Consider the following 21437-nt stretch of genomic DNA (forward strand, 5'->3'; position numbering starts at 1 on the left):
CCCACACCCACCTCCCCCGTCCCCAGTGCAGCACCCCGGCAGCCTCACATTCAAGACCATGATCCGGGGCATCCTGTGGGAAGCCACCTTCTACCCTAAACCCCACTGAACAGGAGCAACTCCGCCCCACGTGCCTGGCCGGAATCTGATCGGGACAAGCGTTCAACAAACCCAAGGAATGAAGGAAGGGGTGCCCGGCTGGCTCAGTCTGGCACACAACTCTTAATCTCAGGGTCGTGAGTTCGAGCCCCACGTTGGGCATGGAGCCTACTTAAAAAAAGAAAGGGAATGAAGGAACAGACAGAGAACAGGCCAAGGCTCAGTCTAAACCAGCCTTTATTTTTGTTTTCTTCAGTCCATTTCTGGGGCTAATCTCACAGTCGTGGCCTTTTCTCATCCTTGGAAAGGAAGCTGCTAGCCTCGGCACAAACGTGGGGACCATGATCAGGCCCAGGGGGCAGGCGAGCAGCCTGCTGTGCCCCCCCCCAGGCTGGCTGTGGTGCAGACACGGCAGGCGGGCGTCAGCAAGCAGGCGATGAAGGCGGTGGAGGAGACAGTCTCCACCGTGAGCGGCACCGGCAGGGAGACGCCAGCCGGCTGGCCCCACCTAACAAGGCTTCCAAGGCCGTGTGCACGCAGTGAGTGATGGTGCCTGTGAGCTCATTTCGGAGAACCGGAGGCCACGGAAGAAGCTATGCCACTCACTCACTGATTTAACCACCCGACCACTGTTTCTTCTGAAAGGTGGTGGCACGTACTTGAGCGCTTCTGGGGCCACTGCGGACTGCCATGGGCGTGACATCGGCCGGGCCCTTCCAGGCCTTTCTCCTCCACCAGAGAGGGAGCGCAGCCTGTCAGTGGCGGCTGGGATTTAAACCCACGCACTCTGGCTTCAGAGCCTGTGATCTCAGCTACTAAACCATGTTGCTGCTCAGTAAGACATTCTGAGCTTTCCTTTCTCTTGGAAATCAGAAAAAGAGTAGAGATCAGGATGCAGAGGCTGTTCTTTCAGCAGCAGGCCTGGGTGTGCGGAGATGGCTGGAGGGCGGCCGGGGACGTGCAGGAAGGGGAGCCGCCCCAGGTCCTGGAGGAAAACTGTCCTAGCTGGCAGGTCTGGGACTTGAGCATTGGAAGCGGGGCTCTCCTCACCCCTGCCCAGTGAAAGAGAAGGGGTCGTAAGCAGAGGGAGGGGGGGCTGGAAAGTCATGTAAGGACAGCCGGATGCTCGGAATCTCACCGAGCTGACCAGGTTTTGAGAAACAGGACAGAAAGGCAAGGAAGAACAGAGAAGGGGGAGGTCAAAGAGTAGCAGCCAGGACTCAACGAGTCCAAAGGCAGATTTGGAAAGGATTTCTCCTGAGCCAGGTGTGACAATGCCACTCAGAGCTGGGCTTGGGGACCAAACAGGTAGCAGGTAACCTGCCTGGCACAGCACTGGACACCCAGCAAGTGCCTGATACTCAGCCCTCCACACTGTGTGACTCACAGCTCTGGTCCTTCTCGTTTACAATGAGACCTTAAACTGTTCCTGCTGGAACCAAAAACCTTTCAGGGAAAGACCAGCAGCAAGATGCCAGCAGGTACAGCTCGCAGGCACCTCCCGAGACTAGCCAGACACCTGCTCTTGCAGGTGTGCGCAGGGCTAGGTGAGAGGCCCCGGCCACCGTCTTCAGTGAAGCATACACGGACCAGCCTGCAGAACGCCCTCTTCCCGAGTACCTGGGGACTACAGTGCGTTTTAACTCTGGGATGCTGGGGCTGAGAGCCCAGACACTCACTCTCCCCCCATCCTGGGGGTTGCCGGTTCCAGACGAAGGTGTGGGCAGGCTAGTCCCTGCTGAGGCCTCTCTATGTGGCCTGCAGACTGGCATCTTCTCATCTTCTCCCCATGTCCTCGTGTGGTCCTCCCTCGGTGCACGTCTGTGCCTGATTTCCTCATGTCCCCGTCACTGGGATCAGGGTCCACCCTACTGACCTCACTTTAACTTAATCACCTCTTTAAAGACCCTCTCTCCAAATAGAGTCACATCTTGAGGTCCTGGGGGTCAGGATGGCAACATGTACATTTTCAGAGGGCAACTCAGCCCGAGAGCTCCCTTTCAAAACCGTGTAATCTTGGGATGCCTGGATGGCTCAGTCGTTGAGCATCTGCCTTCGGCTCAGGTCACGATCTCAGGGTCCTGGGATCGAGCCCCACATCGGGCTCCCTGCTCGGCGGAGAGCCTGCTTCTCCCACTCCCACTCCCCCTGCTTGTGTTCCCTCTCTCGCTGTCTCTCTGTCAAATAAATAAATAAATAAAATCTTTAAAAAAACACAAAAAACAAAAAACAAAAAACCGTGTCATCTTATTTAAACAGCAGACCGCTGCCATGACCCCCAGGCGCCAGTGTGCCGCAAGCAGCCTTCCCAGGAGTCAGACTTTTGAGCTCTGAGGTTGGGGGTGTCCCAGCCCGGCTCAGGGGTAGGCAGCACAGGAGGTGGCCTAACCCGCTCAGGGGCTCCTAGCCACAACACACAGGACCGGATTTGAACCAGGCAGCCTCCCCCAGACCCCAGAATTCTCAGGCCCCGTTCTTGCTGGAGAGCAGCCCTGCAGGGACAGGTGGGCCTCAGGTTAGGCAAGCGCCTTGCTCTCCCCCACGTGAGGACAGGTAACTGCCAGCCTTCCCTGGAGCAGGCTTAGGAATCCACATCTCCCTGCTCCTTGTCTTCGGCACCTTCCCCTGGCTGCGCCCCCACACATGCCTCACGATGCACCTCATGCATCCCCAAGACTAACCCCAAAGCATAAATAAATAAAACACGGATTAGAAACCTGTACATATGGGCTCCTGGGTGGCACAGTTGGTTGAGCATCTGCCTTCGGCGCAGGTCATGATCCCAGCGTCCTGGGATTGAGTCCCGCATCGGGCTCCCTGCTCAGTGGGGAGTCAGCTTCTCCCCCTGCCCTTCTCCCCTCTCATGCTCTCAATCTGTCTCTCTCTCTCAAATAAATAAAATCATAAAAAAACCAATAAAATGAAAATAAAAACCTGTACATGAAGTCCTGTCGTGTCCTCTCTCTGCTGATGGAGGAGGGCAGACAGTGAGCACCTGCTCCGTGCCCGGCACACCCCCCCTTAGCAGCCCCGATGAACAGGGCTCAGGAGGAAACGGGAGCACCCAGCGGCCAGAGGGAGAGTGGAGATGCAAACTTGACCGCTCTGCCTGCGTCATGGTGGACATGAGCCCTATGAGCGGAGTCCCACAGTTTTGAGAAAAACACCAGTAATCTCAAAGGGAAGAGCTGGGACCGTGCAGACAAGACAGGGGTGGGCTCAGACCATGGTGCACGCAGATGCCATTCCTCCTGAGCCCCTGTTGGTGGGTCAGACCCTGGCATGGACCCCGACGTGGAGGGCCCCACACTCGGGTGAATGCTCTGCCGGGCTCATCTCAAAATTCTTCCTACTTTTTGGACAGGGGACCCACACTTTCAACTTGCACGGAGCCCTGCAGTGACATGGCCGGTCCTGCATCCGAGGACAGGTGACGAGGACACAGATAGTCAGACGACTCCAGACGGAGGGAGCCCAGCGCTTAGTGACATGCTTCCCCTCCCCCACTGTCACCTCGGCTCTGTCAGCACGGAGCTGCACGCCACGCCCCCTTCACCGCACTGGGCTCCAGGTTTATGCCTCATTCAAAGAGCTCATTGTGGTTCAGAAATCAAAGGGCAAATATTTTTAGACGAGCTGGTCAGCAAAGACAGTGTCTGTGATCCTGACATGATGAGCATGTTGGTTGTCTTCTGACATCAGGGGGAACCCACTCAGGTCAATCAATCTAACACAGTTACCAGACCCCTCAGTTCATAACCACCCACCTGGTGGCTCACACACATGAAATCATGGCGTCACTAGGCAGCCGTACTGAGCGGTGACTGGCATACAACCAAGTGCACATACGTGAGTGTGTGAGCCGATGAGTCAGGACACCTGCACGCACATGTAAGGCCGTGGTCTGATCCATGTGACAGACACACCCAGGCAGCCGCCTCCTGCCCCCGTCTGTCTCCCCCAGCCCAGCCCCGTCCCAGGCAACCACGCAGCTGCCTTCTGTCACACAGGTCGGTTGCTGGCACTTTCTAGAATTCTTAGGAGTGGAGTCTGCCACGATTGTTCACCCATCTCGTCTCCTCAGTCCTGACCCCAAGGCCTCAACATGTCATGTTTTCTTCCCATAGACTTCTCGAGGCCTCAGATTCCTTCTGCTGACCCTCCAATGCTGGTCCAGAACCTTCATTACAGACCACCACAGTCTGTGTTATAGAGATGACCGATGTCACAGACCATGTCTACACAGGATACAGACGTCATGGTCCAGACAACAGACGACACGGACCGTCCTGGCCTTTAGATGACATAGGCCATCACGGTCTAGAGACGACAGACACGGGCTGTCACGGTTAACAGATGACAGACGACACGGGCCGTCCTGGCCTACAGATGACACAGATTGTCATGGTCTATAGACGACACACATGGGCTGTCACAGTTGACAGATGACACGGGCCGTCATGGTCTACAGACGACACGGGTGACACAGACCATCATGGTCTAGAGACGACGGACGCGGGCTGTCAGCGTCGACAGACGACACGCTATCACGTCTATAGATGACAGATGTCACAGACCACCACAGTTGTAGATGACAGATGTCACCATCTAGGCTGCGGCAGACAACAGAGGTTACAGACTACCGTGACAACCTTTTCGGGGTCTCCCTGCTCCAACTCATCCACGTGACCCATGCCCTTTGCTCAAGATACAGTTACAATCACGTCATCCCCCAGACTGAAAGCCAGACCTTTCTCTGGTCTGTGGGGCCTGAGCATTCACACCACCTCCAGCAACACTCTAGGAGTTGTCTCCTCTCCACAGGCAGGCTGTGAAGCTCCCAAGGACAGTGCTCCCTCCTGCCTCACCTGGCATCATGCCCTGCTGGAGGGGCCCCAGGAAGGCGTCACGAATGGAGAGAGAGGAGCATATGTGACTTCGACAGAGCTTAGAAGAGAATCATAGGCTTTAGACCCTTCATTTTGTGATGATGAGAAAGTCACACAGCTGCTTTCTGAAGAGGGACAGAATGAAGGACAGTTTTGGAAGTTGGAAAAGGTGCAGGCTAGGGGTGACCTCGTGCCAGGCCAGTTTTTAATTGCTTCTTGTTCCATCTCTGCCACAAGCCCCGCTACCTCTCACCTTCCTGTGATGTCAGCAGGTGCCTGGCGTCTGAAAATGCTGGGCTCTAGCCAAGGTGGCCCTGGATCCACAACACGGAATCCTCCCTGTAAAGGAGAGAGCGTGACCCTTAGAGACGTAACTGTGTGTGAGAAGAGCGAGGCTCAGAAGCCACACAGTGCCACCAGCGACAGGACCACAACAGTAGCAGGGCCCACCCACCAACTTGCATTCTGGTGAGCAGACCCGGGAGGGACGGTGGCCCCAAGGATTTCAGAGAACTGGTCAGGATCTCAGAGTGAGTGGTGGAGGCTGGGGGATGCCTCAAATGACCACATGACCTGTGCTCTGTGCATCAAACATTCCTTAATGAACAGGAAAACTTTACAAAGAAACAGTGGTTCTGGGAGAAGAAAGAGACATCAGGAAGGGGGGGCTGGTGTCCCCTGCAGCAATCATGGGACAAGGTCCAGCCCCTTCTCCCCTGAACACGGGCTCCTGAAGGTCTCCGGGATGCCAGGAACGCTTGTACCAGATCTATCCCAGCCAGCCCCCAGCTCTGGACACTCTGCCTCAGATCCATTTCTCTAGATGGGAATGCTTGGTGAGCTGGGGCAGGTTCTCAGGGTAATTAAAGGACACCAAGCATACCTCACTGATCTGCCTAGCAACTGGTGTTTAAGACAACAGTCTATCATGAGCATAAATGAAACAATTCATGTAAGGACTCAGTCCCCAGTGCACAGGCTGGAGCAAAGTGGCCAGAGATGGGCGGACCAGGCAGCTGAAGACTCAGAATTGTCATGCAGGAGACCCGGGAGCGCTAAGCTCTGGTCCCTCTCTGGTCCCCAAGCAGGAGGGAAGGGCAGCAGCGTGACTAGGCCCAGGCCCAACTTCCTGTGCCAGGCCGTGGCTTGCTTCTGCTGACCACACTCCCGCACCAGCACTCGGCACAGAATTGTGACGCAGGGCAGACCCCTGATGGATGGTCAGTGAATGAGCAGTGAGGCCCTTCGTGCTCTCCTGAAATGCCAAGGCACCCGTGCTCAAGGAAGGTCAGACCCTGGAGCCTGCAGCTGGGAGGGGACCCTGGGCCCCCATGCCCCACCGCACATAGGGTGCCTGCTGACGGCTCATGAGGACCCCACTTCTTCAGTTCTGCCTCAGGCAGCTCGCCCAGCACAGATGGGCCAAGCAGCAGCTGCCGGGGACGGCCGTCATTTATTCTGTGTCCGAGCCCTGCACTTCGCAGTTTACGGTAGGGGGCACTGCTATCGGTCCACAAATGAAGACACTGGGGTCACCACAGCTAAGAAACTTATACACGCACCTCAGTTCAGTTCGCCTGATTCTGGAGCCGATGCACTTCTTGTCGTCTGTCTTTGCTACTCACAGGTAGCCTTCAGACCAGCAGCTTTTGTCACTGGCATCCCCTGGGGCTTGCTAGAAATGCAGAGGCCGCACTCCAGATCTCCTGAATCCAGATTTCCACGAGCTCCCGAGATGACTTGTGTGCATATTAACACTGGAGGGACACCACCCGAGACTTCCTCTCAACACTGCGAGACCACCTGAAATAAAGCGAAGTCTGGGAATGCAGACCAAAACCACGATGAGAAGCAACTTCACACCCGTTAGGATGGCTGTTATTAAAAACAAAGAAGAAAAAGAAAATAAGTGTTGGGGCGCCTGGGTGGTGTAGTCGGTTGAGCGTCGACTCTCGGTTTTTTGGCTCAGGTCGTGATCTCAGGGTTGTGGGATCGAGCCCTGCGTCAGGCTCAGCGCTCAGCGGGGAGTTGGCTTCTCTCCCTCTAAAATAAATAAAAAATATTTTCTACAAAAAAGAAAAGAAGAATTGAGAGGGGTGTGGAGAAACTGGGATCTTTGTACACAGCTGGTGGGAATCCAGGATGATGCAGCTGCCATGGGAAACAGCACGGCAGTTCCTCAAAAAACCAAGAGAATTACCATATGATCCAGCAAGTCCATCTCTGAGTATCTGCCCAAAAGAACTAAGAGCAGGGACCTGAACAGATATTGGTACACTGTGTTCACAGCAGCATCACTCACAACGGCCAAAAGGTGGAAGCAAGCTGAGTGTCTCTCAGTGGAAAAGCACGATGTGGCCCATCCATGCACTGGACTATCACTCAGCCTTAGGAAAGGTCATGACACCTACTATAGCAAATGGATGGGCCTGGGGGACATTATGTTGAATGAGAAAAGCCAGTCACAACAGGACAAGCACTGTAAGATCCCACTCATACGAGGTCCCTAGGAGTCAGATCCATACAGAAAGATGGGGGTGGGGGGCAGGGGCTTGGTACAGGATGGGGAATTTGTGTAATGGGGACAGAGCTCCAGTTGCAGAAGATGGAAAAGTTCTGTGAACGGGTGGTGGTGTTTGCATTACAATGAGTGTGCTTAACGTCCCTGAGCTAATAAAAAAATGGTTAAGATGGTAAATTTTAGGCTATGTACATTTTACTTTTTTGAAGATTTATTTATTTAGACGGGGGGTGGGGGGGAGTACACACAGGGAGGGGCAGGGACAGGGACAGAGAATCCCAGGCAGACTGGGCACTGAGCACAGACCCCAACACGGGGCTCAGTCTCACGACCCTGAGATCATGACCCAAGCCGAAACCAAGAATCAGACTCTTAACTGACTGTACCACCCAGGTGCCCCTAGGCTATGTATATTTTAGCACGATTTAAAAAAAAGTGCTTTAAAACAGAAAAAAATCTGAGGAGGATAATGGGAGATGCTTTAGGCTTACAGGAGTACTCCCCGCTTTTCATTCTTGGTACTTAGCCTTGAAATTTCAAGCTTTACTCCCTGTTTTCCACGCACCTTTGAAACACTTGAATGGAACAAAGAGAAAATCAGAATAACGGGACCTCTGGCTTATCATTCTCTCTGTGACCTAAGAGGCATTAACGCCACAACCTACGTAACCAAAAGCTGAGAGCAGGAAAATAAATATATTTATTTACCCAAGAGGCCCTATGAGGAGTTGATTTTATACATGTGGGTAGGTCCTGGGCTGAAGGTGTTGGTGTGGGATCTAGGCCCAGCCCTCTTATAGGGGACTTGTTCCTTCAAGGTTCTCCATTAAATAAGGGAGCCTTTGCCCACGAGCACGTGGTCATTTATGCCTACTTGACTGAACAGAGTACAGTTTAAATAATCATAATAACAAAAACAAAGGAATACCCATTTGACTACATGGGGAGGACAGGGAGGAAGGGATGTTGTTGGGATAGAATAGAACCCCATCTTTCTATGCAGTGGTAATCAAAAGATGCTATCCAAAACTGAAAAAAAGAATAAAAGAAATTAAAAAAAAAAATATGAACAGGTTATTTAGAAATATGGAGGAAAATAAGAGATTTGAATAGTGGCCGCCTTTGGGGTGCCTGGGTGGTGCAGTCGGTTAAGCGCCTGACTCCTGGTTTCAGCTCAGGTGGTTATCTAAGGGTCGTGGGATCGAGCCCCACTTCAGGCTCCATGCTCAGTGTGGAGTCTCCTTGAGATTCTTTCTCCCTCTCCCTCCGCCCCTCCCACTAGTGCTCACTGTCTCTCTAAAATAAAATAAATAGGGGCACCTGGGTGGCTCAGTTGTTAAGCGTCTGCCTTCAGCTCAGGTCATGACCCCAGGGTCCTGGGATCGAGCCCCGCATCAGGCTCCCTGCTCGGCAGGAAGCCTGCTTCTCTCTCTCCCACTCCCCCTGCTTGTGTTCCCTCTCTCGCTGTGTCTCTCTCTGTCAAATAAATAAAATCTTAAAAAAATAATAAATAAATAAAACCATGCATATACAATATTATCCTAATCTGTTCAGGCTGCTATAACAAAAAATACCCCAGACTGAGGGACTTACAAACCTCCACTGATTTCTCACAGTCCCGGGGGCTGCAAGTCCAAGACCAAGGTCCTGGTGGATTCTGTGTCTGGGGAGGACCCACTTCCCGGTGCAGACGGCGGCAGAAGGGGCGAGGGCGCATGCTCTGGGGCCTCTGCTGTAAGGGCTCTAATCTCATCCTGAGGCTCCCCGCTCCTGACCTCACGGCCTCCCACCGGCCCCCCTCCTGACACCATCACAGTGGGGGCTGGGTTCACCATATGAACTTGGAGAACTTCGTAAAGATCTGTGCTGTCCTTTGCACCGCTACCACGGCAGAACATAAATTACTGAGACTCACAGGTGACCTGTCTTCAGAGAATACACCCTGACTGTTGCCCAGAGCAACCTATCATTAACCTTTCAAAATAAGTTTTAGCGGCTTTGCATGAAACAAACATGATTGCAAGAACAATTTAAAATAATAACCATCTGAAATGCAAGTGTAAACAACAGCGAGATACTATTTTCACCATCAGACTGAAGAGCTGTGTGCTGGAGAAGGCGCACATACCTCCACACTTTGGTGGCCAGCCTTCAACACCTGATTCAACTTCCTCCTAGGAACTTGCCAACAGCTATCAAAATTACCCGACACGTTCTACTTGGCCCGGTGATTCCTATTCCTGAAATTTCTCCTAAGGAATACTAACATTTACACAAGATGCGCTACATAAAAAGCAGCTTATACCATATAAAAAAAATTGGTAACCGCCTAATTGTGCACCAACAGGAGGCGAGTTGGGAAGACTAAGGCACATGTAGACAATAGAACCAGATGATCTCCAAGAAGCGCCCAAATGGGAAAAGCTGGGTGGGAAAGAAGGTCTTTGCATGTATCATGCATAAACTTCGATGGAAAGATAAAGACTTCTGGGAAGAGAACTGGGTGGTGGCTGGGGTGGCAGGATTCATTCTGCATTCTCACAACTTGACTGAAATCTCAGCCATTTTAAAGGTAAAAAATAAATGTTTATAAAGGGAAGGAAATTGGGAGTTACTGTTTAATGGCTCTGAGTTTCAGTTTAAGATAAAGAAAAGGTTCTGTGGCTACACGGTGGTGATGGCTGTCAAACGGGAATGGACTTCAGGCCGCAGAACCACACACTTGAAAACAGTTAAAATGGTAAGTTTTACACTACGAATATTTACAATAAAAAACTCAATGTGCATATAGATATGGCAATCCATCTTAACAGTGAAAAAAAGATCCCTGCTTATCTGGAGCTTAAAAAAAAGGGGAGTGAGTGGGGCGCCCGGGTGGCTTAGTGGGTGAAGTGTCCAACCCCTGATTTCTGCTCAGGTCGTGATCTCAGGGTGGTGGGATCAGCCCCCCAGCTGGCCTCCACACTCAGAGGGAGTCTGCTGGGGATTCTCTCTGCCTCTTCCCCCTCCCCCGAAAAAGTAAATAAATCTTTAAAGGGCGGGGGGGGGGGGGGGCTGAGGTTTGAAAGAGCCTATCTCTGAAGCCATTCATCCCTTAGTGCCCCCCAACCCAGCACAGGTGGGGGCAGGGATGCGGACCCCAGAGTGCTGCCAGACCCCTGGGTCGCAGGGACTCCAAGTAGTGAGGTTTGAGGAGAACTACATGCACCGCGCGGCACAGGGGACCCGACCATCAGGTGTGGGGAAGAGCTATGCGCACCGCGGGGGACGGGGGACAGGGGACCCCAGCAGTCAGGCGTGGGGAGGACCTACAGGAACCGCGGGGCACGGGGGACCCAACGGTCAGGCGTGGGGAGACCTATGCGCACCTCGGGGCACGGGGGACCCAACGGTCAGGCGTGGGGAGACCTATGTGCACCTCGGGGGACGGGGGACCCCAGCAGTCAGGCGTGGGGAGGACCTACAGGAACCGCGGGGCACGGGGGACCCCGACGGTCAGGCGTGGGGAGACCTATGCGCACCTCGGGGGACGGGGGACCCCGACGGTCAGGCGTGGGGAGACCTATGCGCACCTCGGGGGACGGGGGACCCCGACGGTCAGGCGTGGGGAGACCTATGCGCACCTCGGGGGACGGGGGACCCAACGGTCAGGCGTGGGGAGACCTATGCGCACCTCGGGGGACGGGGGACCCCGACGGTCAGGCGTGGGGAGACCTATGCGCGCCGCGGGGCCGAGACTCCGGGGCTTGCCCTTCAGCTCCGGCGGCACCCCTGACGCGGTCATCCCGTCTGTCGTCCGGAGCTGCTGAGGGCGGCTGGGCTCCGGGAGCCCCTGAGCCCAAGCCGGCGGGACAGCCCCTCGGGGTGTGGTCCCCTACCGCGTCCGCCCGCGGGAACCTTCCCCTCAGCCGCCATTCAGGCTCGCTCCAGGGAAGGCCGACGCCAATCGCCTGCGCAGACTCCTGCGCCTGCGCGGTCCCAGCACCTACGCAGACCCCGGCGCCTGCGTGGACTCGGGCTGGGCATATCTCCGCGCTTGCGCAGAGCCGGCGCGTGGTCGCTCGCCAACGGGGGCGGGCCCAGAGTCGGCAGTCCATCGTTCGATCCCCTTCATTGGCTGAGAAATGAAGCCGTGGCCGGGTCCACCGCTGATTGGGCGGCGTGGGAAACAGAGGGGCCCTGCGAGCCAATCGCAGGGCAGGTGAGGTGAGAGCCGGGCCCTGCTGGCCGCTGAGGGCTGAATTCGCCGTTTCTGGGCCATGGCTTCTGAGAAGCCGCTGGTGGCGGTGACCTGCACCGCGCCGGTCAACATCGCGGTCATCAAGTACTGTGAGTGCGCGGCCGGGGGCGCCGAACACGGCCCACGCGGGACGTCTACCCCTGCGGGGGCGAGACGGGGTTGGCGACAGTGTCCACGCGGACGGCCAGCCCCGCGGGGGCGGGACGGGGGGTGACAGTGTCCACGCGGACGGCCAGCCCCGCGGGGGCGGGACAGGGGGGTGACAGTGTCCACGCGGACGGCCAGCCCCGCGGGGGCGGGACGGGGGGTGACAGTGTCCACGCAGGACGGCCAGCCCCGCGGGGGCGGGACGGGGGGTGACAGTGTCCACGCGGACGGCCAGCCCCGCGGGGGCGGGACGGGGGGTGACAGTGTCCACGCGGACGGCCAGCCCCGCGGGGGCGGGACAGGGGGGTGACAGTGTCCACGCGGACGGCCAGCCCCGCGGGGGCGGGACGGGGGGTGACAGTGTCCACGCGGACGGCCAGCCCCGCGGGGGCGGGACGGGGGGTGACAGTGTCCACGCGGACGGCCAGCCCCGCGGGGGCGGGACGGGGGGTGACAGTGTCCACGCGGACGGCCAGCCCCGCGGGGGCGGGACGGGGGGTGACAGTGTCCACGCGGACGGCCAGCCCCGCGGGGGCGGGACAGGGGGGTGACAGTGTCCACGCGGACGGCCAGCCCCGCGGGGGCGGGACGGGGGGTGACAGTGTCCACGCGGACGGCCAGCCCCGCGGGGGCGGGACGGGGGGTGACAGTGTCCACGCGACGGCCAGCCCCGCGGGGGCGGTGACAGTGTCCAGCACGGGGCTGGGCTCCCTCGGTCTCCCGCAGCTGGCCAGCTGGGCCGCTCTCCATGTCTGTCATGCTCTCGTCTGAAGATCGCTGTTAGCGGAATCACAGCATATGTAGCTCTGCGGAGTGGCTCTTGTCACGGCGGTTCTGGAGACGTGCAGGCGACTGCTCACGTCATTACTGGCCTGTTTCGGGCTGAGTCCTGTTCCCTGGTGGGGACGTCCCACACGTTCCTTAGCAGCTGGGTTGTTTCCAGGTTGGGCTTTACTGTGAATCAAGCTGCTGCAAAACTGTACCGGGGCTTGTGTGAATACAAGTTGTCATGCTTTGGGGACCGATGTCCAGGAATGCCTCTGCTGGGTCATAGGGTAGTCGTACTTTAATTTCTTTATTTTTATTTTTTAAATTTTAAAGATTTTATTTATTTGAGAGAGAGTGCGCGTGCACAAGTGGGGGGGAGGAGCAGAGGAAGAGGAAGAAGCAGGCTCCCCGCTGAGCAGGGAGCCCCACTCGGGCTGGATCCCAGGACCCTGGGATCATGCATGACCTGAGCCGAAGGCAGGCGCTTCACCGACTGAGCCACCCAGATGCCCCTGCTTCTCCCTCTCCCTCTGCCATTTCCCCACTTGTGCTCTGATTCTCTCTGTCAAATAAATAAATAAAATCTTAAAAAAAATAAAGAAAAACTTCCCACCCCACTTTGCGTTCCCACCAACAATGTCCGTGTGATCCAGCTCTTCAGCCTGTGGTGGTGTTGTCAATAGCTTTTATCTGAGCTATTCTCATCGGTGGGGTGACATCTGGTTGTGGGTTTCGGGCCAGGGATACTGAACACCTGCTCTCCTGCTTACCTGTAACCTGCATGTCCTCATGTCCGTGTTCTGCTTGGACCGTGCACTTTCTTACTGTGGAGTTTTGCGAGTTTGCGACATCTTCTAGATGCTAATCCTTTGTTGGACATGGGGTTTGCCAATATTTTCTCCCACTCCGTAGCTTGTCTTCTCGTCCTCCTGATAGGGTCTTTCAAAGAGCTGAAGTTGTTAAAGTTTTGGTGAACTCCAATGTGTCAGTTTTTCCATGAGTGGGTCATGCTTTTGGTGTCAAGTCAGACAAATTTGCCTGGTCCTACAGCCTAAAGGTTTTGTAGTTTTACGTTTTAAATTTAAGTCCCCACCTCGAATTGTTTCTCTGTGTGAGGCACGGGGGTCAGGTTGCAGTCCTCGCCTGGCCTCTGGATGTCCCTTTACTGGGGCAGCATTTGCCGAGAAGGCTGTTCCTCTCATTTGCATTGCTTCTGCACTCTTGTCCCAGATGAGCTGGGCATGTTTGTGCCGGTCTGTGTCTGTGCCGTCATGGGTCACCTGCCAGGCGGTAGTCATCACCACCCCCTTAACTGTCCACCCTCCCAGCACCGCACATGAAAGTGCAATGTGCTGTGCCTGCTTCACCGAGAGGTCCGCCACGTCCCCCTCCGCGAAGGTTTCCTTTGTCGCTGGTGTGCGAGCAGTGGGGGTGGTCCCGCGTTGTCTCCAGGGCGTGAGAGCAGAGAGCTTGGAGGCGTTTCTGTAACCAGGGCTCCTCCTGTGTGGGAGGCAAGAACCTTACCATCAGAGTGCTCAGGGCCTGGAAGGCACTCCAACGTAATTCGTTGAACGGATGAAACAAGATTAAACAGAAGCATTGAAGCAGGGGGATGGGCTGGCCTCCGGCTCCGCTCTGGGAGTGGGAGCCCAGTGAAGTGGGGAGCAATCCAGGAGGACTTCCTGAAGGTGAGGGCACAGCAGGAAGAGGACGTATCCAGTGCAGAGAGCAGGCTCCCGGCAGATGGGGGAGCAATGGGATGGGAGTGAGGGTAACTGCGGAGCACTGGTGGGGAGGGGTGAGGGCAACAGCGTGCTGGTTTGCAGGGCTGGGAAATGGACTGACCTTGCCTTGGGTTGTTTGTTCCAGGGGGAAAGCGAGATGAGGACCTGATCCTACCCATCAACTCTTCTCTGAGTGTCACCTTGCACCAGGACCAGGTTAGTATGGGTCGGCACTAAACACCAAAGCAAATATCTACCAAACTTGTTCTGTTGACCTTTTGTGTGACAATCGGATTGGTAGTAATAACTCCCTAGCCAGTGACGGTTCCACACACACACACACACACACACACCCCGTTAGGACTGTTCTTCACATGCACTCCCATGCTCCCTGGTCTCCCCTGGAGGTCCGCATCCCTTCCTCCGGGAGCCATGCCCAGGGCTCTGCTGTGGGCCATGAAAGTGTGGGCTGCACCCTGCGTGCTGGAGGCCAGGCCTGGCACCGAGCCTGCTGCGTGGCTTGGGGCCTTCCTCACTGCCCGGCCTGGCCTGCCGGGCCTCAACAGCCCTGTTCTCCAGTAAGGCCGTCCCTGCCCTGAGTGCGTGACCGTGAAGGGCCGTCATAGGAAGGCCGTCCCCAGTGGAGGGGGCTGTTTAGCTGGCACCCGCCCCTGAGGTGGCCTGTGTTTTCTTTCTCAGTTGAAAACCACCACCACAGCTGCCATCAGCAAGGACTTCACCGAGGACCGGATTTGGCTGAATGGCCGGGAGGAGGACGTGGGGCAGCCCCGCCTCCAGGCCTGCCTAAGGGAGAGTGAGTGGGGTCCCGCGAGGGACACGTGCAGCGCTGGGGCCAGGCCAAGCTGGTTCCTTACGCCACTGTCCCTTCTTCACTCTGGCTTGGGTCTGAGTGCACAGAAGGTGCTGCTGCCTCTTGGCTCCCCTGACTTCCCACCGCAGCCCGGCCCCTTCTGGGGGGGGAGGGGATGCCTGTTAGCGCAGCCGGAGCCGGGTGTGGGTCTGGCGCTGGGGTCTGCGGCTTTCCCCTGAGCAGAGGCCTGCACAAAGTCTGCTGCCTCTTCCTGACTCATGGCAGGTGAGTTGCCAGGAGCAGGTCGGGGCCACTCTGCCCAGTGACCATCTCCCCCGTCCCTTCAGTCCGCCGCCTGGCCCGGAAGCGGAGGAGCGCCGGTGATGAGGACCCGCTGCCCCTCAGCCTCAGCTACAAGGTTCACATCGCATCAGTGAACAACTTCCCCACGGCTGCGGGCCTGGCCTCCTCAGCGGCAGGTTACGCCTGCCTAGGTGGGTGCCCACAGGAGACCCAGGGCCCCTAGGGTGCTGTGCCGCGGCAGGCGGCCCTTCACACGCTCGCAGCCTTCAGGGACCCGAGTGCTAAAATCTTCCCCGGGCTCTGTGTGTAGAATCCTCTAGGTTGTATGTGCCAGAAACCCATCTCGAACTTGCTTAAGCCTAAGATAGGGCCAGTTTCTTGGCTTGGCTGGCTCTGGGTGCTCCGGCAGGCTCCCTGGGAACCTGTCTCCCTCCCTCCAGACCCCTGCTCCGCTTTCCTCTGTGCTGGCTCACTCTCCAATAGGCCCTCCCCACCTGGGGCAAAGCTGGGTACCGCAGTGGCAGGCGGTGGGCTGACCGGGTGTGGCCTAGCAGAAACCCCAGGGGTGATGCTTACTTGCTCAGCCAGTTCATGTGCCCATGCTTAAGCTGCCCTCGATGACTGGCAAGGCCAGGAGGACACGCAGTGGTGGGGACAGAGAGCCTGCCTTGTGGGCCCCCAGCTCTGTATCCTGGCAATAGACCCTTGGCCAGACCTAGCCCTGCCCCCTGACGCCCAGCACTACCAGCCGCCATGCTCATGCCCGCTTTTCAGGCCTCTGCATTGGCCTCTGCTCCACATGGCTTTTCAAAGTCTTCAGCCCTTCCCCACCCATCTGAGCCCCCTGTGCCCTTCACCCTGTGCCTGCAGCATATGCCCTGGCGCGGGTCTACGGGGTTGAGAGTGACCTCTCGGAAGTGGCTCGCCGGGGCTCAGGCAGCGCCTGCCGGAGCCTGTATGGGGGCTTTGTGGAGTGGCAGATGGGGGAGCGGGCCGATGGGAAGGACAGCATCGCCCGGCAGGTGGCCCCGGAGTCACACTGGCCCGAGCTCCGAGTCCTCATACTTGTGGTGAGTGAGGCTGGGAGGGGGCGGTTCCTCCTGGCCTGTGGGCTCCCCGGGTGGTGGAGGCACCTGGCTAAGCTTTGAGTGACTCCCCGCAGCAAAGGGGCTACTGTTCCCAGGCCTGCCCTGTCTGCCCAGGGAGGCGACCTCTGTGGTTGGGGAGGGATGGGACGGGATGGGTGTTCCAGGCTGGGGGCTGCAGGGTGGGGTCCAGGCTATTTCTCTTGGTGCAGGTGAGCGCGGAGAAGAAGCTGATGGGCAGCACCGCGGGCATGCAGAGCAGCGTGGAGACCAGCTCCCTGCTCAGGGTAAGGCTGGCGGCGGCCCAGGGCAGTCCTGCACATCGCAGCGCGGCGGGCTCCGCCTGCGTCCTCCGAAGCCCGGCTGCTGGGCTCGGCTCAGCCCCCGCAGAGCCCCTGGCCGCCCTGCAGGGGGAGCGGCTGCACCTCACGGGAGTGTGCCTTGCAGTTCCGGGCTGAATCGGTAGTGCCGGCGCGCATGGCAGAGATGACCCGCTGTGTCCAGGAGCGGGACTTCCAGGCTTTCGGCCAGCTGACCATGAAGGACAGCAACCAGTTCCACGCCACCTGCCTGGACACCTTCCCGCCCATCTCTTACCTCAGCGACACCTCCAGGCGCATTGTCCAGCTGGTGCACCGCTTCAACGCCCACCACGGGCAGACCAAGGCAAGGCGGGGGGGCAGGTGGGGGCTGACGCCACTCTGCCGGCTCCCCGGACTTGCGGCGTGTTCCCTGGGACAGCCCTGGGGCCCAGAGCTGCCGGAGAGCCCGGCTGCGGTCCAGCACAAGCCGGCCGAGACAGGGCTTCTCCTGTCTGTCCCCCGCTGTCCCCTGCTGTCTGCAGGCGCTTTGTTTTTTGGCCGGCGCGGGGGTGCGTGGCCCGCACGTGAAGCCGCTGGTCCTGAGCTGGTGGGCAGAGGTGCCGCGGCTCCAGGGCAGGTCGCCTGGGCCCGGCTTGGCCGCGGGCAGCCCCGGGTCTCCGTGTGAGCCGGGCCGGCCACGCCGCAGACACTCAGCGCTGACCGCGCGGGCTCCAGGTGGCGTACACGTTTGATGCGGGCCCCAATGCCGTGGTCTTCGCCCTGGACGACACTGTGCCTGAGTTCGTGGCTGCCGTGAGACAGTGCTTCCCCCCCGAGTCGAACGGAGACAAGTGAGTTGGGGGTCCCCCACATTTGGGAGGCGCGGAGGGAGGAGCAGGGTCTCCCGCTGAGATCTGGGACGGTGGCCCGCGAGGCCGTGGTGCTGAATGGGGGTCCCATGGGAGTTTCAGTCTCTGCAGGGACCCCAAGCAGCGTGCCCCCAAGGGTGCCTTCCTGTGACCATCACGTGTCAGCCCGGTGGCCTCACGCGCAGGTCCATGCAGCGTCATGGCTCCTGGGGGTGGCGCCCGCGCCTCGCAGTGACGACTGGGCCTTTGCACTTCTCTCTTCCAGTCGTTTCAGCACAGGGACACTTCCCTGCTAGGGGTGCAGGGAGTATGTGGGGTCGGTTTATGTGTCACTGTGGTTGGGGCAACACTGACTTGTGGTGGGTGGGGGCTGGAAGGCTGACTTCCTCACCGTGGACGGACCCCATGACCAAGGACGGCCCCCAAGGCAGTTGGTGTCCTTGTGGGAGACTCTGAACTCATTGCTCTTGTCACCCCGTGGGTGGGTTGCAGGCTTTCGCTTCCTGGGGAGCGTGTCCGTGGACTCCCCCTCGGACTGAGGTGTTGCCTTTGTCTTTTTTTTTCAAAGACGTTATTTATTTGAGAGAGAGAGCATGCGTGGGGGGGAGAGCAGAGGGACAGGGAGAAGCAGGATCCCCACTGAGCGCGCAGCCCGACATGGGCTCGATCCCAGGACCCTGAGATCGTGGCCTGAACTGAAACCAAGACTTGGTTGCTCAACCGCCTGAACCACGCAGGCGCCCCATGAGGTGCTTCCTTCTTGAGCTTTGTTCCCCTCCCCGGGCCAAGCGGGAGCCGCGGGTGAGGAGTGAAAGTCCCTGGTGACCCCGCCAGGCACTTGCTCACTTGTACCGGACTTCGTGTGCGAGGGCACATCCACACCGCGTACCGTTAGTATTTGCGCAGCCTTGGAGTGCGCGCCCCGGGGCTGTGCCCACACACGGTTGTTAGCTCCTGACCTGCACTTACCTGCCTCTCCCGTTATCCCCATCCGGTTCCGGGGTTTCTGCATTTCCCCGGAAGAACCCTGCCCCCCTCCCCCAACCCCCGCAGCCGCCAGTCTGCTTCCTGTCTTGCATCTGCTGTCTGCACACTTCCCGTCTGTGGCCTCCCGACCTGCCTGCCTGTCTTTCCCCAGGTTTCTGAAAGGGCTGCCCGTGAGGCCTGTCCCACTCTCGGACGAGCTTAAAGCTGCGCTGGACGTGGACCCCACCCCCGGCGGTGTCAAGTACATCATTGCCACCCAGGTGAGGCCCAGCGGCCCCGCTGACTGAGGGGGGCGCCTCCAGCCTTGCGGGCGCAGACCGCACCTGCCCCCAGGCGAAGGGGCTCCCTTCAGCTGCCATCTTCCCAGTTGGCTGGGAAGCCGACTTGCCAAGAGTAGGAGCAGAAGACGCAGTGACATTACCTTTGGGTTTTCAGAGCATTTAGTACAATGTGGCTTGTCCCATTCACTCACTTACCCTGCAAGTGGATGTTTAAGAACCCCCGGCATTGTGGGGTGGTGTTCCCTGTGCTGAGGGGGCAGACTTAGGGAGACACACAGGTGCTGGGGATCCTGGGGACCTCTATGGCTCACCACACAGGATCAGGTCAGAATCCCTGTTTGAATGCCTGAGCCAGCATTTCACTGAGATCTGTCTGATTCTAATTCCTGTGACCTGAGCCCCCAGGCCCATGGTCTCTCCCTTCCACTTGGGACCTGCTGTCTACCCCGGGTCTGGGTGATGGAGGTCAAGCGACAGGGTGTCCCGTGTCGGTCAGGGTGTCAGGGTGTTACCACGTGGGTTGTTAGCTTCTGACCTGCACTTACCTGCCTCTCCCGTTATCCCCATCTGACAGGTGGGACCTGGGCCTCAAATCCTGGATGACCGTCACGCTCACCTCCTGGGCCCAGACGGCCTGCCGAAGCCAGCCGCTTGACTGCCTTCCCCGAGGGGAGCCCCGGCCGCTGCTGGGAGAAGGGCCGCTTCGCTGGGACTGGGGAGCTGGGTGTGGCGGCTGGCGGGTCCATGCTTGTTGGGGCCTGAGGGCTAGCCCCCGGGCTCCAGGCCGGAGCACGTGCTGTGGCTGAGTCGGGTCAGAGGAGTGAGCATGTGCAGCGCCCAGGCCGTCGGGAATGCCCCCCACCAAGGGCCTCACCTCGCTCCAGCCTCACCCAGTGCTTTGCTGAGAAGAGAGCGGGTATGAGCGCCAGGGATCCGATTCCGGGCGCTGAGCTGGACGGTGTGGAGCTGCCAGGCACCCCTTCAGAGGCCACTCCCATAGCCCCAAACAGCAGCTCTGCCGGACATGACGGGGAGTTGGCACCCCTCCTCAGAGCCGGAGGACAGGTCACCACTGCAGACCTCAGGGACCCCCCACAGAAGCTTCAAGCCTGAGATAGCCCCCATGGTCCCTCTGCCAGACTCAGGCATGCGGCACAAATGGAACGTTTCCTTACAGAAGGACCCCGGCTGTGTCTCCAGCGGGCGGTGGGCGAGCAGCACCCACGGAGCGTGCGGGCTGCTGGGAATAAAGGCCGCTGGGCTGACCGGGGCAGACGTGCTCTTCTGTGCTTCCAACACCCGCGCTCTGGGGCCCCTGCGCTGAGAGGCTGGGAGGGTATGGGCAGAGCACCCAAAAAAGCTGCCTTCTGTCCCCTTCGCTTGCCTGTCAACTGCTGACCACACAGCGAGGGTTCAGCATGTGGCCACAACCCACGTTTGGCGGCTGACGTGGTCACTGAGGCTCTGAGGGGTGTGAGGATGTGGTTTGGGTCTGGCCCTAAGTCCCTGTCCATGAAAGAAGGTGGGAAGTGGGTTTGCTGGTTAAGGACATGATTCCCCACAGCCCAGAAGTTTCTGGGTCCTGAAACCACAGGAATGCCACCCCTCCCCATTTCCGAAACATCAGTGCAATGCAAGGCAGGCTTCCAGGAGGAGGTGGACACCTGGGCCAAACCCCTGTCCCTCTCCCCCCAGGGTCAGGGCCATGGCCGTGGCAGCTGCTGCTGAAGCACCTGCTGGGCTATGATCCTGACGGGGGGGGGGGGGGGGGGATGACAAGGACGCACTCCTGCGTTCCGGATTTCCCCAGAAGCTTGGCACATCCTGTCCTCCAGAGGAGTTACTCCTCTGAGCAGAGGGTTGCCTGCAGTTTGACCTCGGCCACACCTGCTCCAGGCCACGGCCAGGTGGGGAAGTGGGGGCTGAGCCTGCCACCGTCCCTCGTGCTGAGTGCTGGCGCCTTGTTCCCTTGTGGGGCATCCATTGTGTGGCCGTCTAGGCCTTTAAAATCTAGGAACCAGCCTGCCCACACCTCTTTTGGGAGAAACCCCTGTTGCCGCCTGTGGGATCCTTGGTCTGGAAGCTGAGCGTTCTGGGGTGCCTCTGCCCTCTTAGGCGGGTGCCTCCAAGTCACAGCCTGATCCCCGTGTGACCCAGCCCTCCAGGGATCGCCCTGGTCCGAATCAGCCCAGGTGATGCTTGGGAAGTGGAGCACAAATGGTGGCCTCCCGCTCCCGTGCCCGGAAGGAGCGGGGAGGAGGAAGTGGGCCGGGCCCGGGCCCGGAGGCGGGCTGGCTGGGCCTGCAGGGGACCCCGCCAGGGAGGGAGGCCTGGGGCGGACAGGGCCCCCACGCTCGGTCCCGGCTCTCACGGAGAGCGGGACGGGGAAGGCCCCAGCGGGTACCCACCTG

The 21437-nt window shown here is 58.5% G+C and overlaps 2 protein-coding genes across 7 annotated transcripts in view; one reads left to right on the forward strand and one right to left on the reverse strand.

Moving 5' to 3' along the window:
* CTU2 (cytosolic thiouridylase subunit 2) overlaps positions 1 to 11509 on the reverse strand; it is a 46222-nt gene extending 34713 nt beyond the window's left edge. Inside the window, exons 1-4 of one of the 6 annotated variants that reach the window (XM_036119842.2) lie at positions 11224 to 11487; positions 11133 to 11172; positions 6551 to 6791; positions 5242 to 5327 (exon numbers count right to left, since the gene is read on the reverse strand). The gene's annotated coding sequence lies outside the window, so the exon portion shown is untranslated. The other 5 variants (XM_036119846.2, XM_036119841.2, XM_036119843.2 and 2 more) reach the window with 5 other exon arrangements.
* A 188-nt stretch (positions 11510 to 11697) lies between these two features.
* Positions 11698 to 20296, forward strand: MVD (mevalonate diphosphate decarboxylase). The gene is made up of 10 exons (XM_036119849.2): positions 11698 to 11838; positions 14534 to 14604; positions 15088 to 15202; positions 15547 to 15693; positions 16373 to 16572; positions 16800 to 16874; positions 17035 to 17253; positions 17625 to 17740; positions 18897 to 19005; positions 19601 to 20296. The coding sequence occupies exons 1-10, from the start codon at positions 11769 to 11771 to the stop codon at positions 19679 to 19681; spliced, it is 1203 nt and encodes a 400-aa protein (XP_035975742.1). The 5' UTR covers positions 11698 to 11768; the 3' UTR covers positions 19682 to 20296.
* Positions 20297 to 21437: the final 1141 nt, after the last annotated feature.

This window comes from Halichoerus grypus, chromosome 15 (genome assembly GCF_964656455.1).
Source record: "Halichoerus grypus chromosome 15, mHalGry1.hap1.1, whole genome shotgun sequence".
NCBI classification, from domain to species: domain Eukaryota; kingdom Metazoa; phylum Chordata; class Mammalia; order Carnivora; family Phocidae; genus Halichoerus; species Halichoerus grypus.

Coding starts and splice junctions, on each gene's coding strand:
- MVD (XM_036119849.2), top strand. CDS start 11,769: ATGGCTTCTGAGAAGCCGCTGGTGGCGGTGACCTGCACCGCGCCGGTC. Junction 14,605..15,087: donor TCACCTTGCACCAGGACCAG/GTTAGTATGGGT, acceptor TTTCTTTCTCAG/TTGAAAACCACCACCACAGC. Junction 16,875..17,034: donor AGACCAGCTCCCTGCTCAGG/GTAAGGCTGGCG, acceptor TGTGCCTTGCAG/TTCCGGGCTGAATCGGTAGT.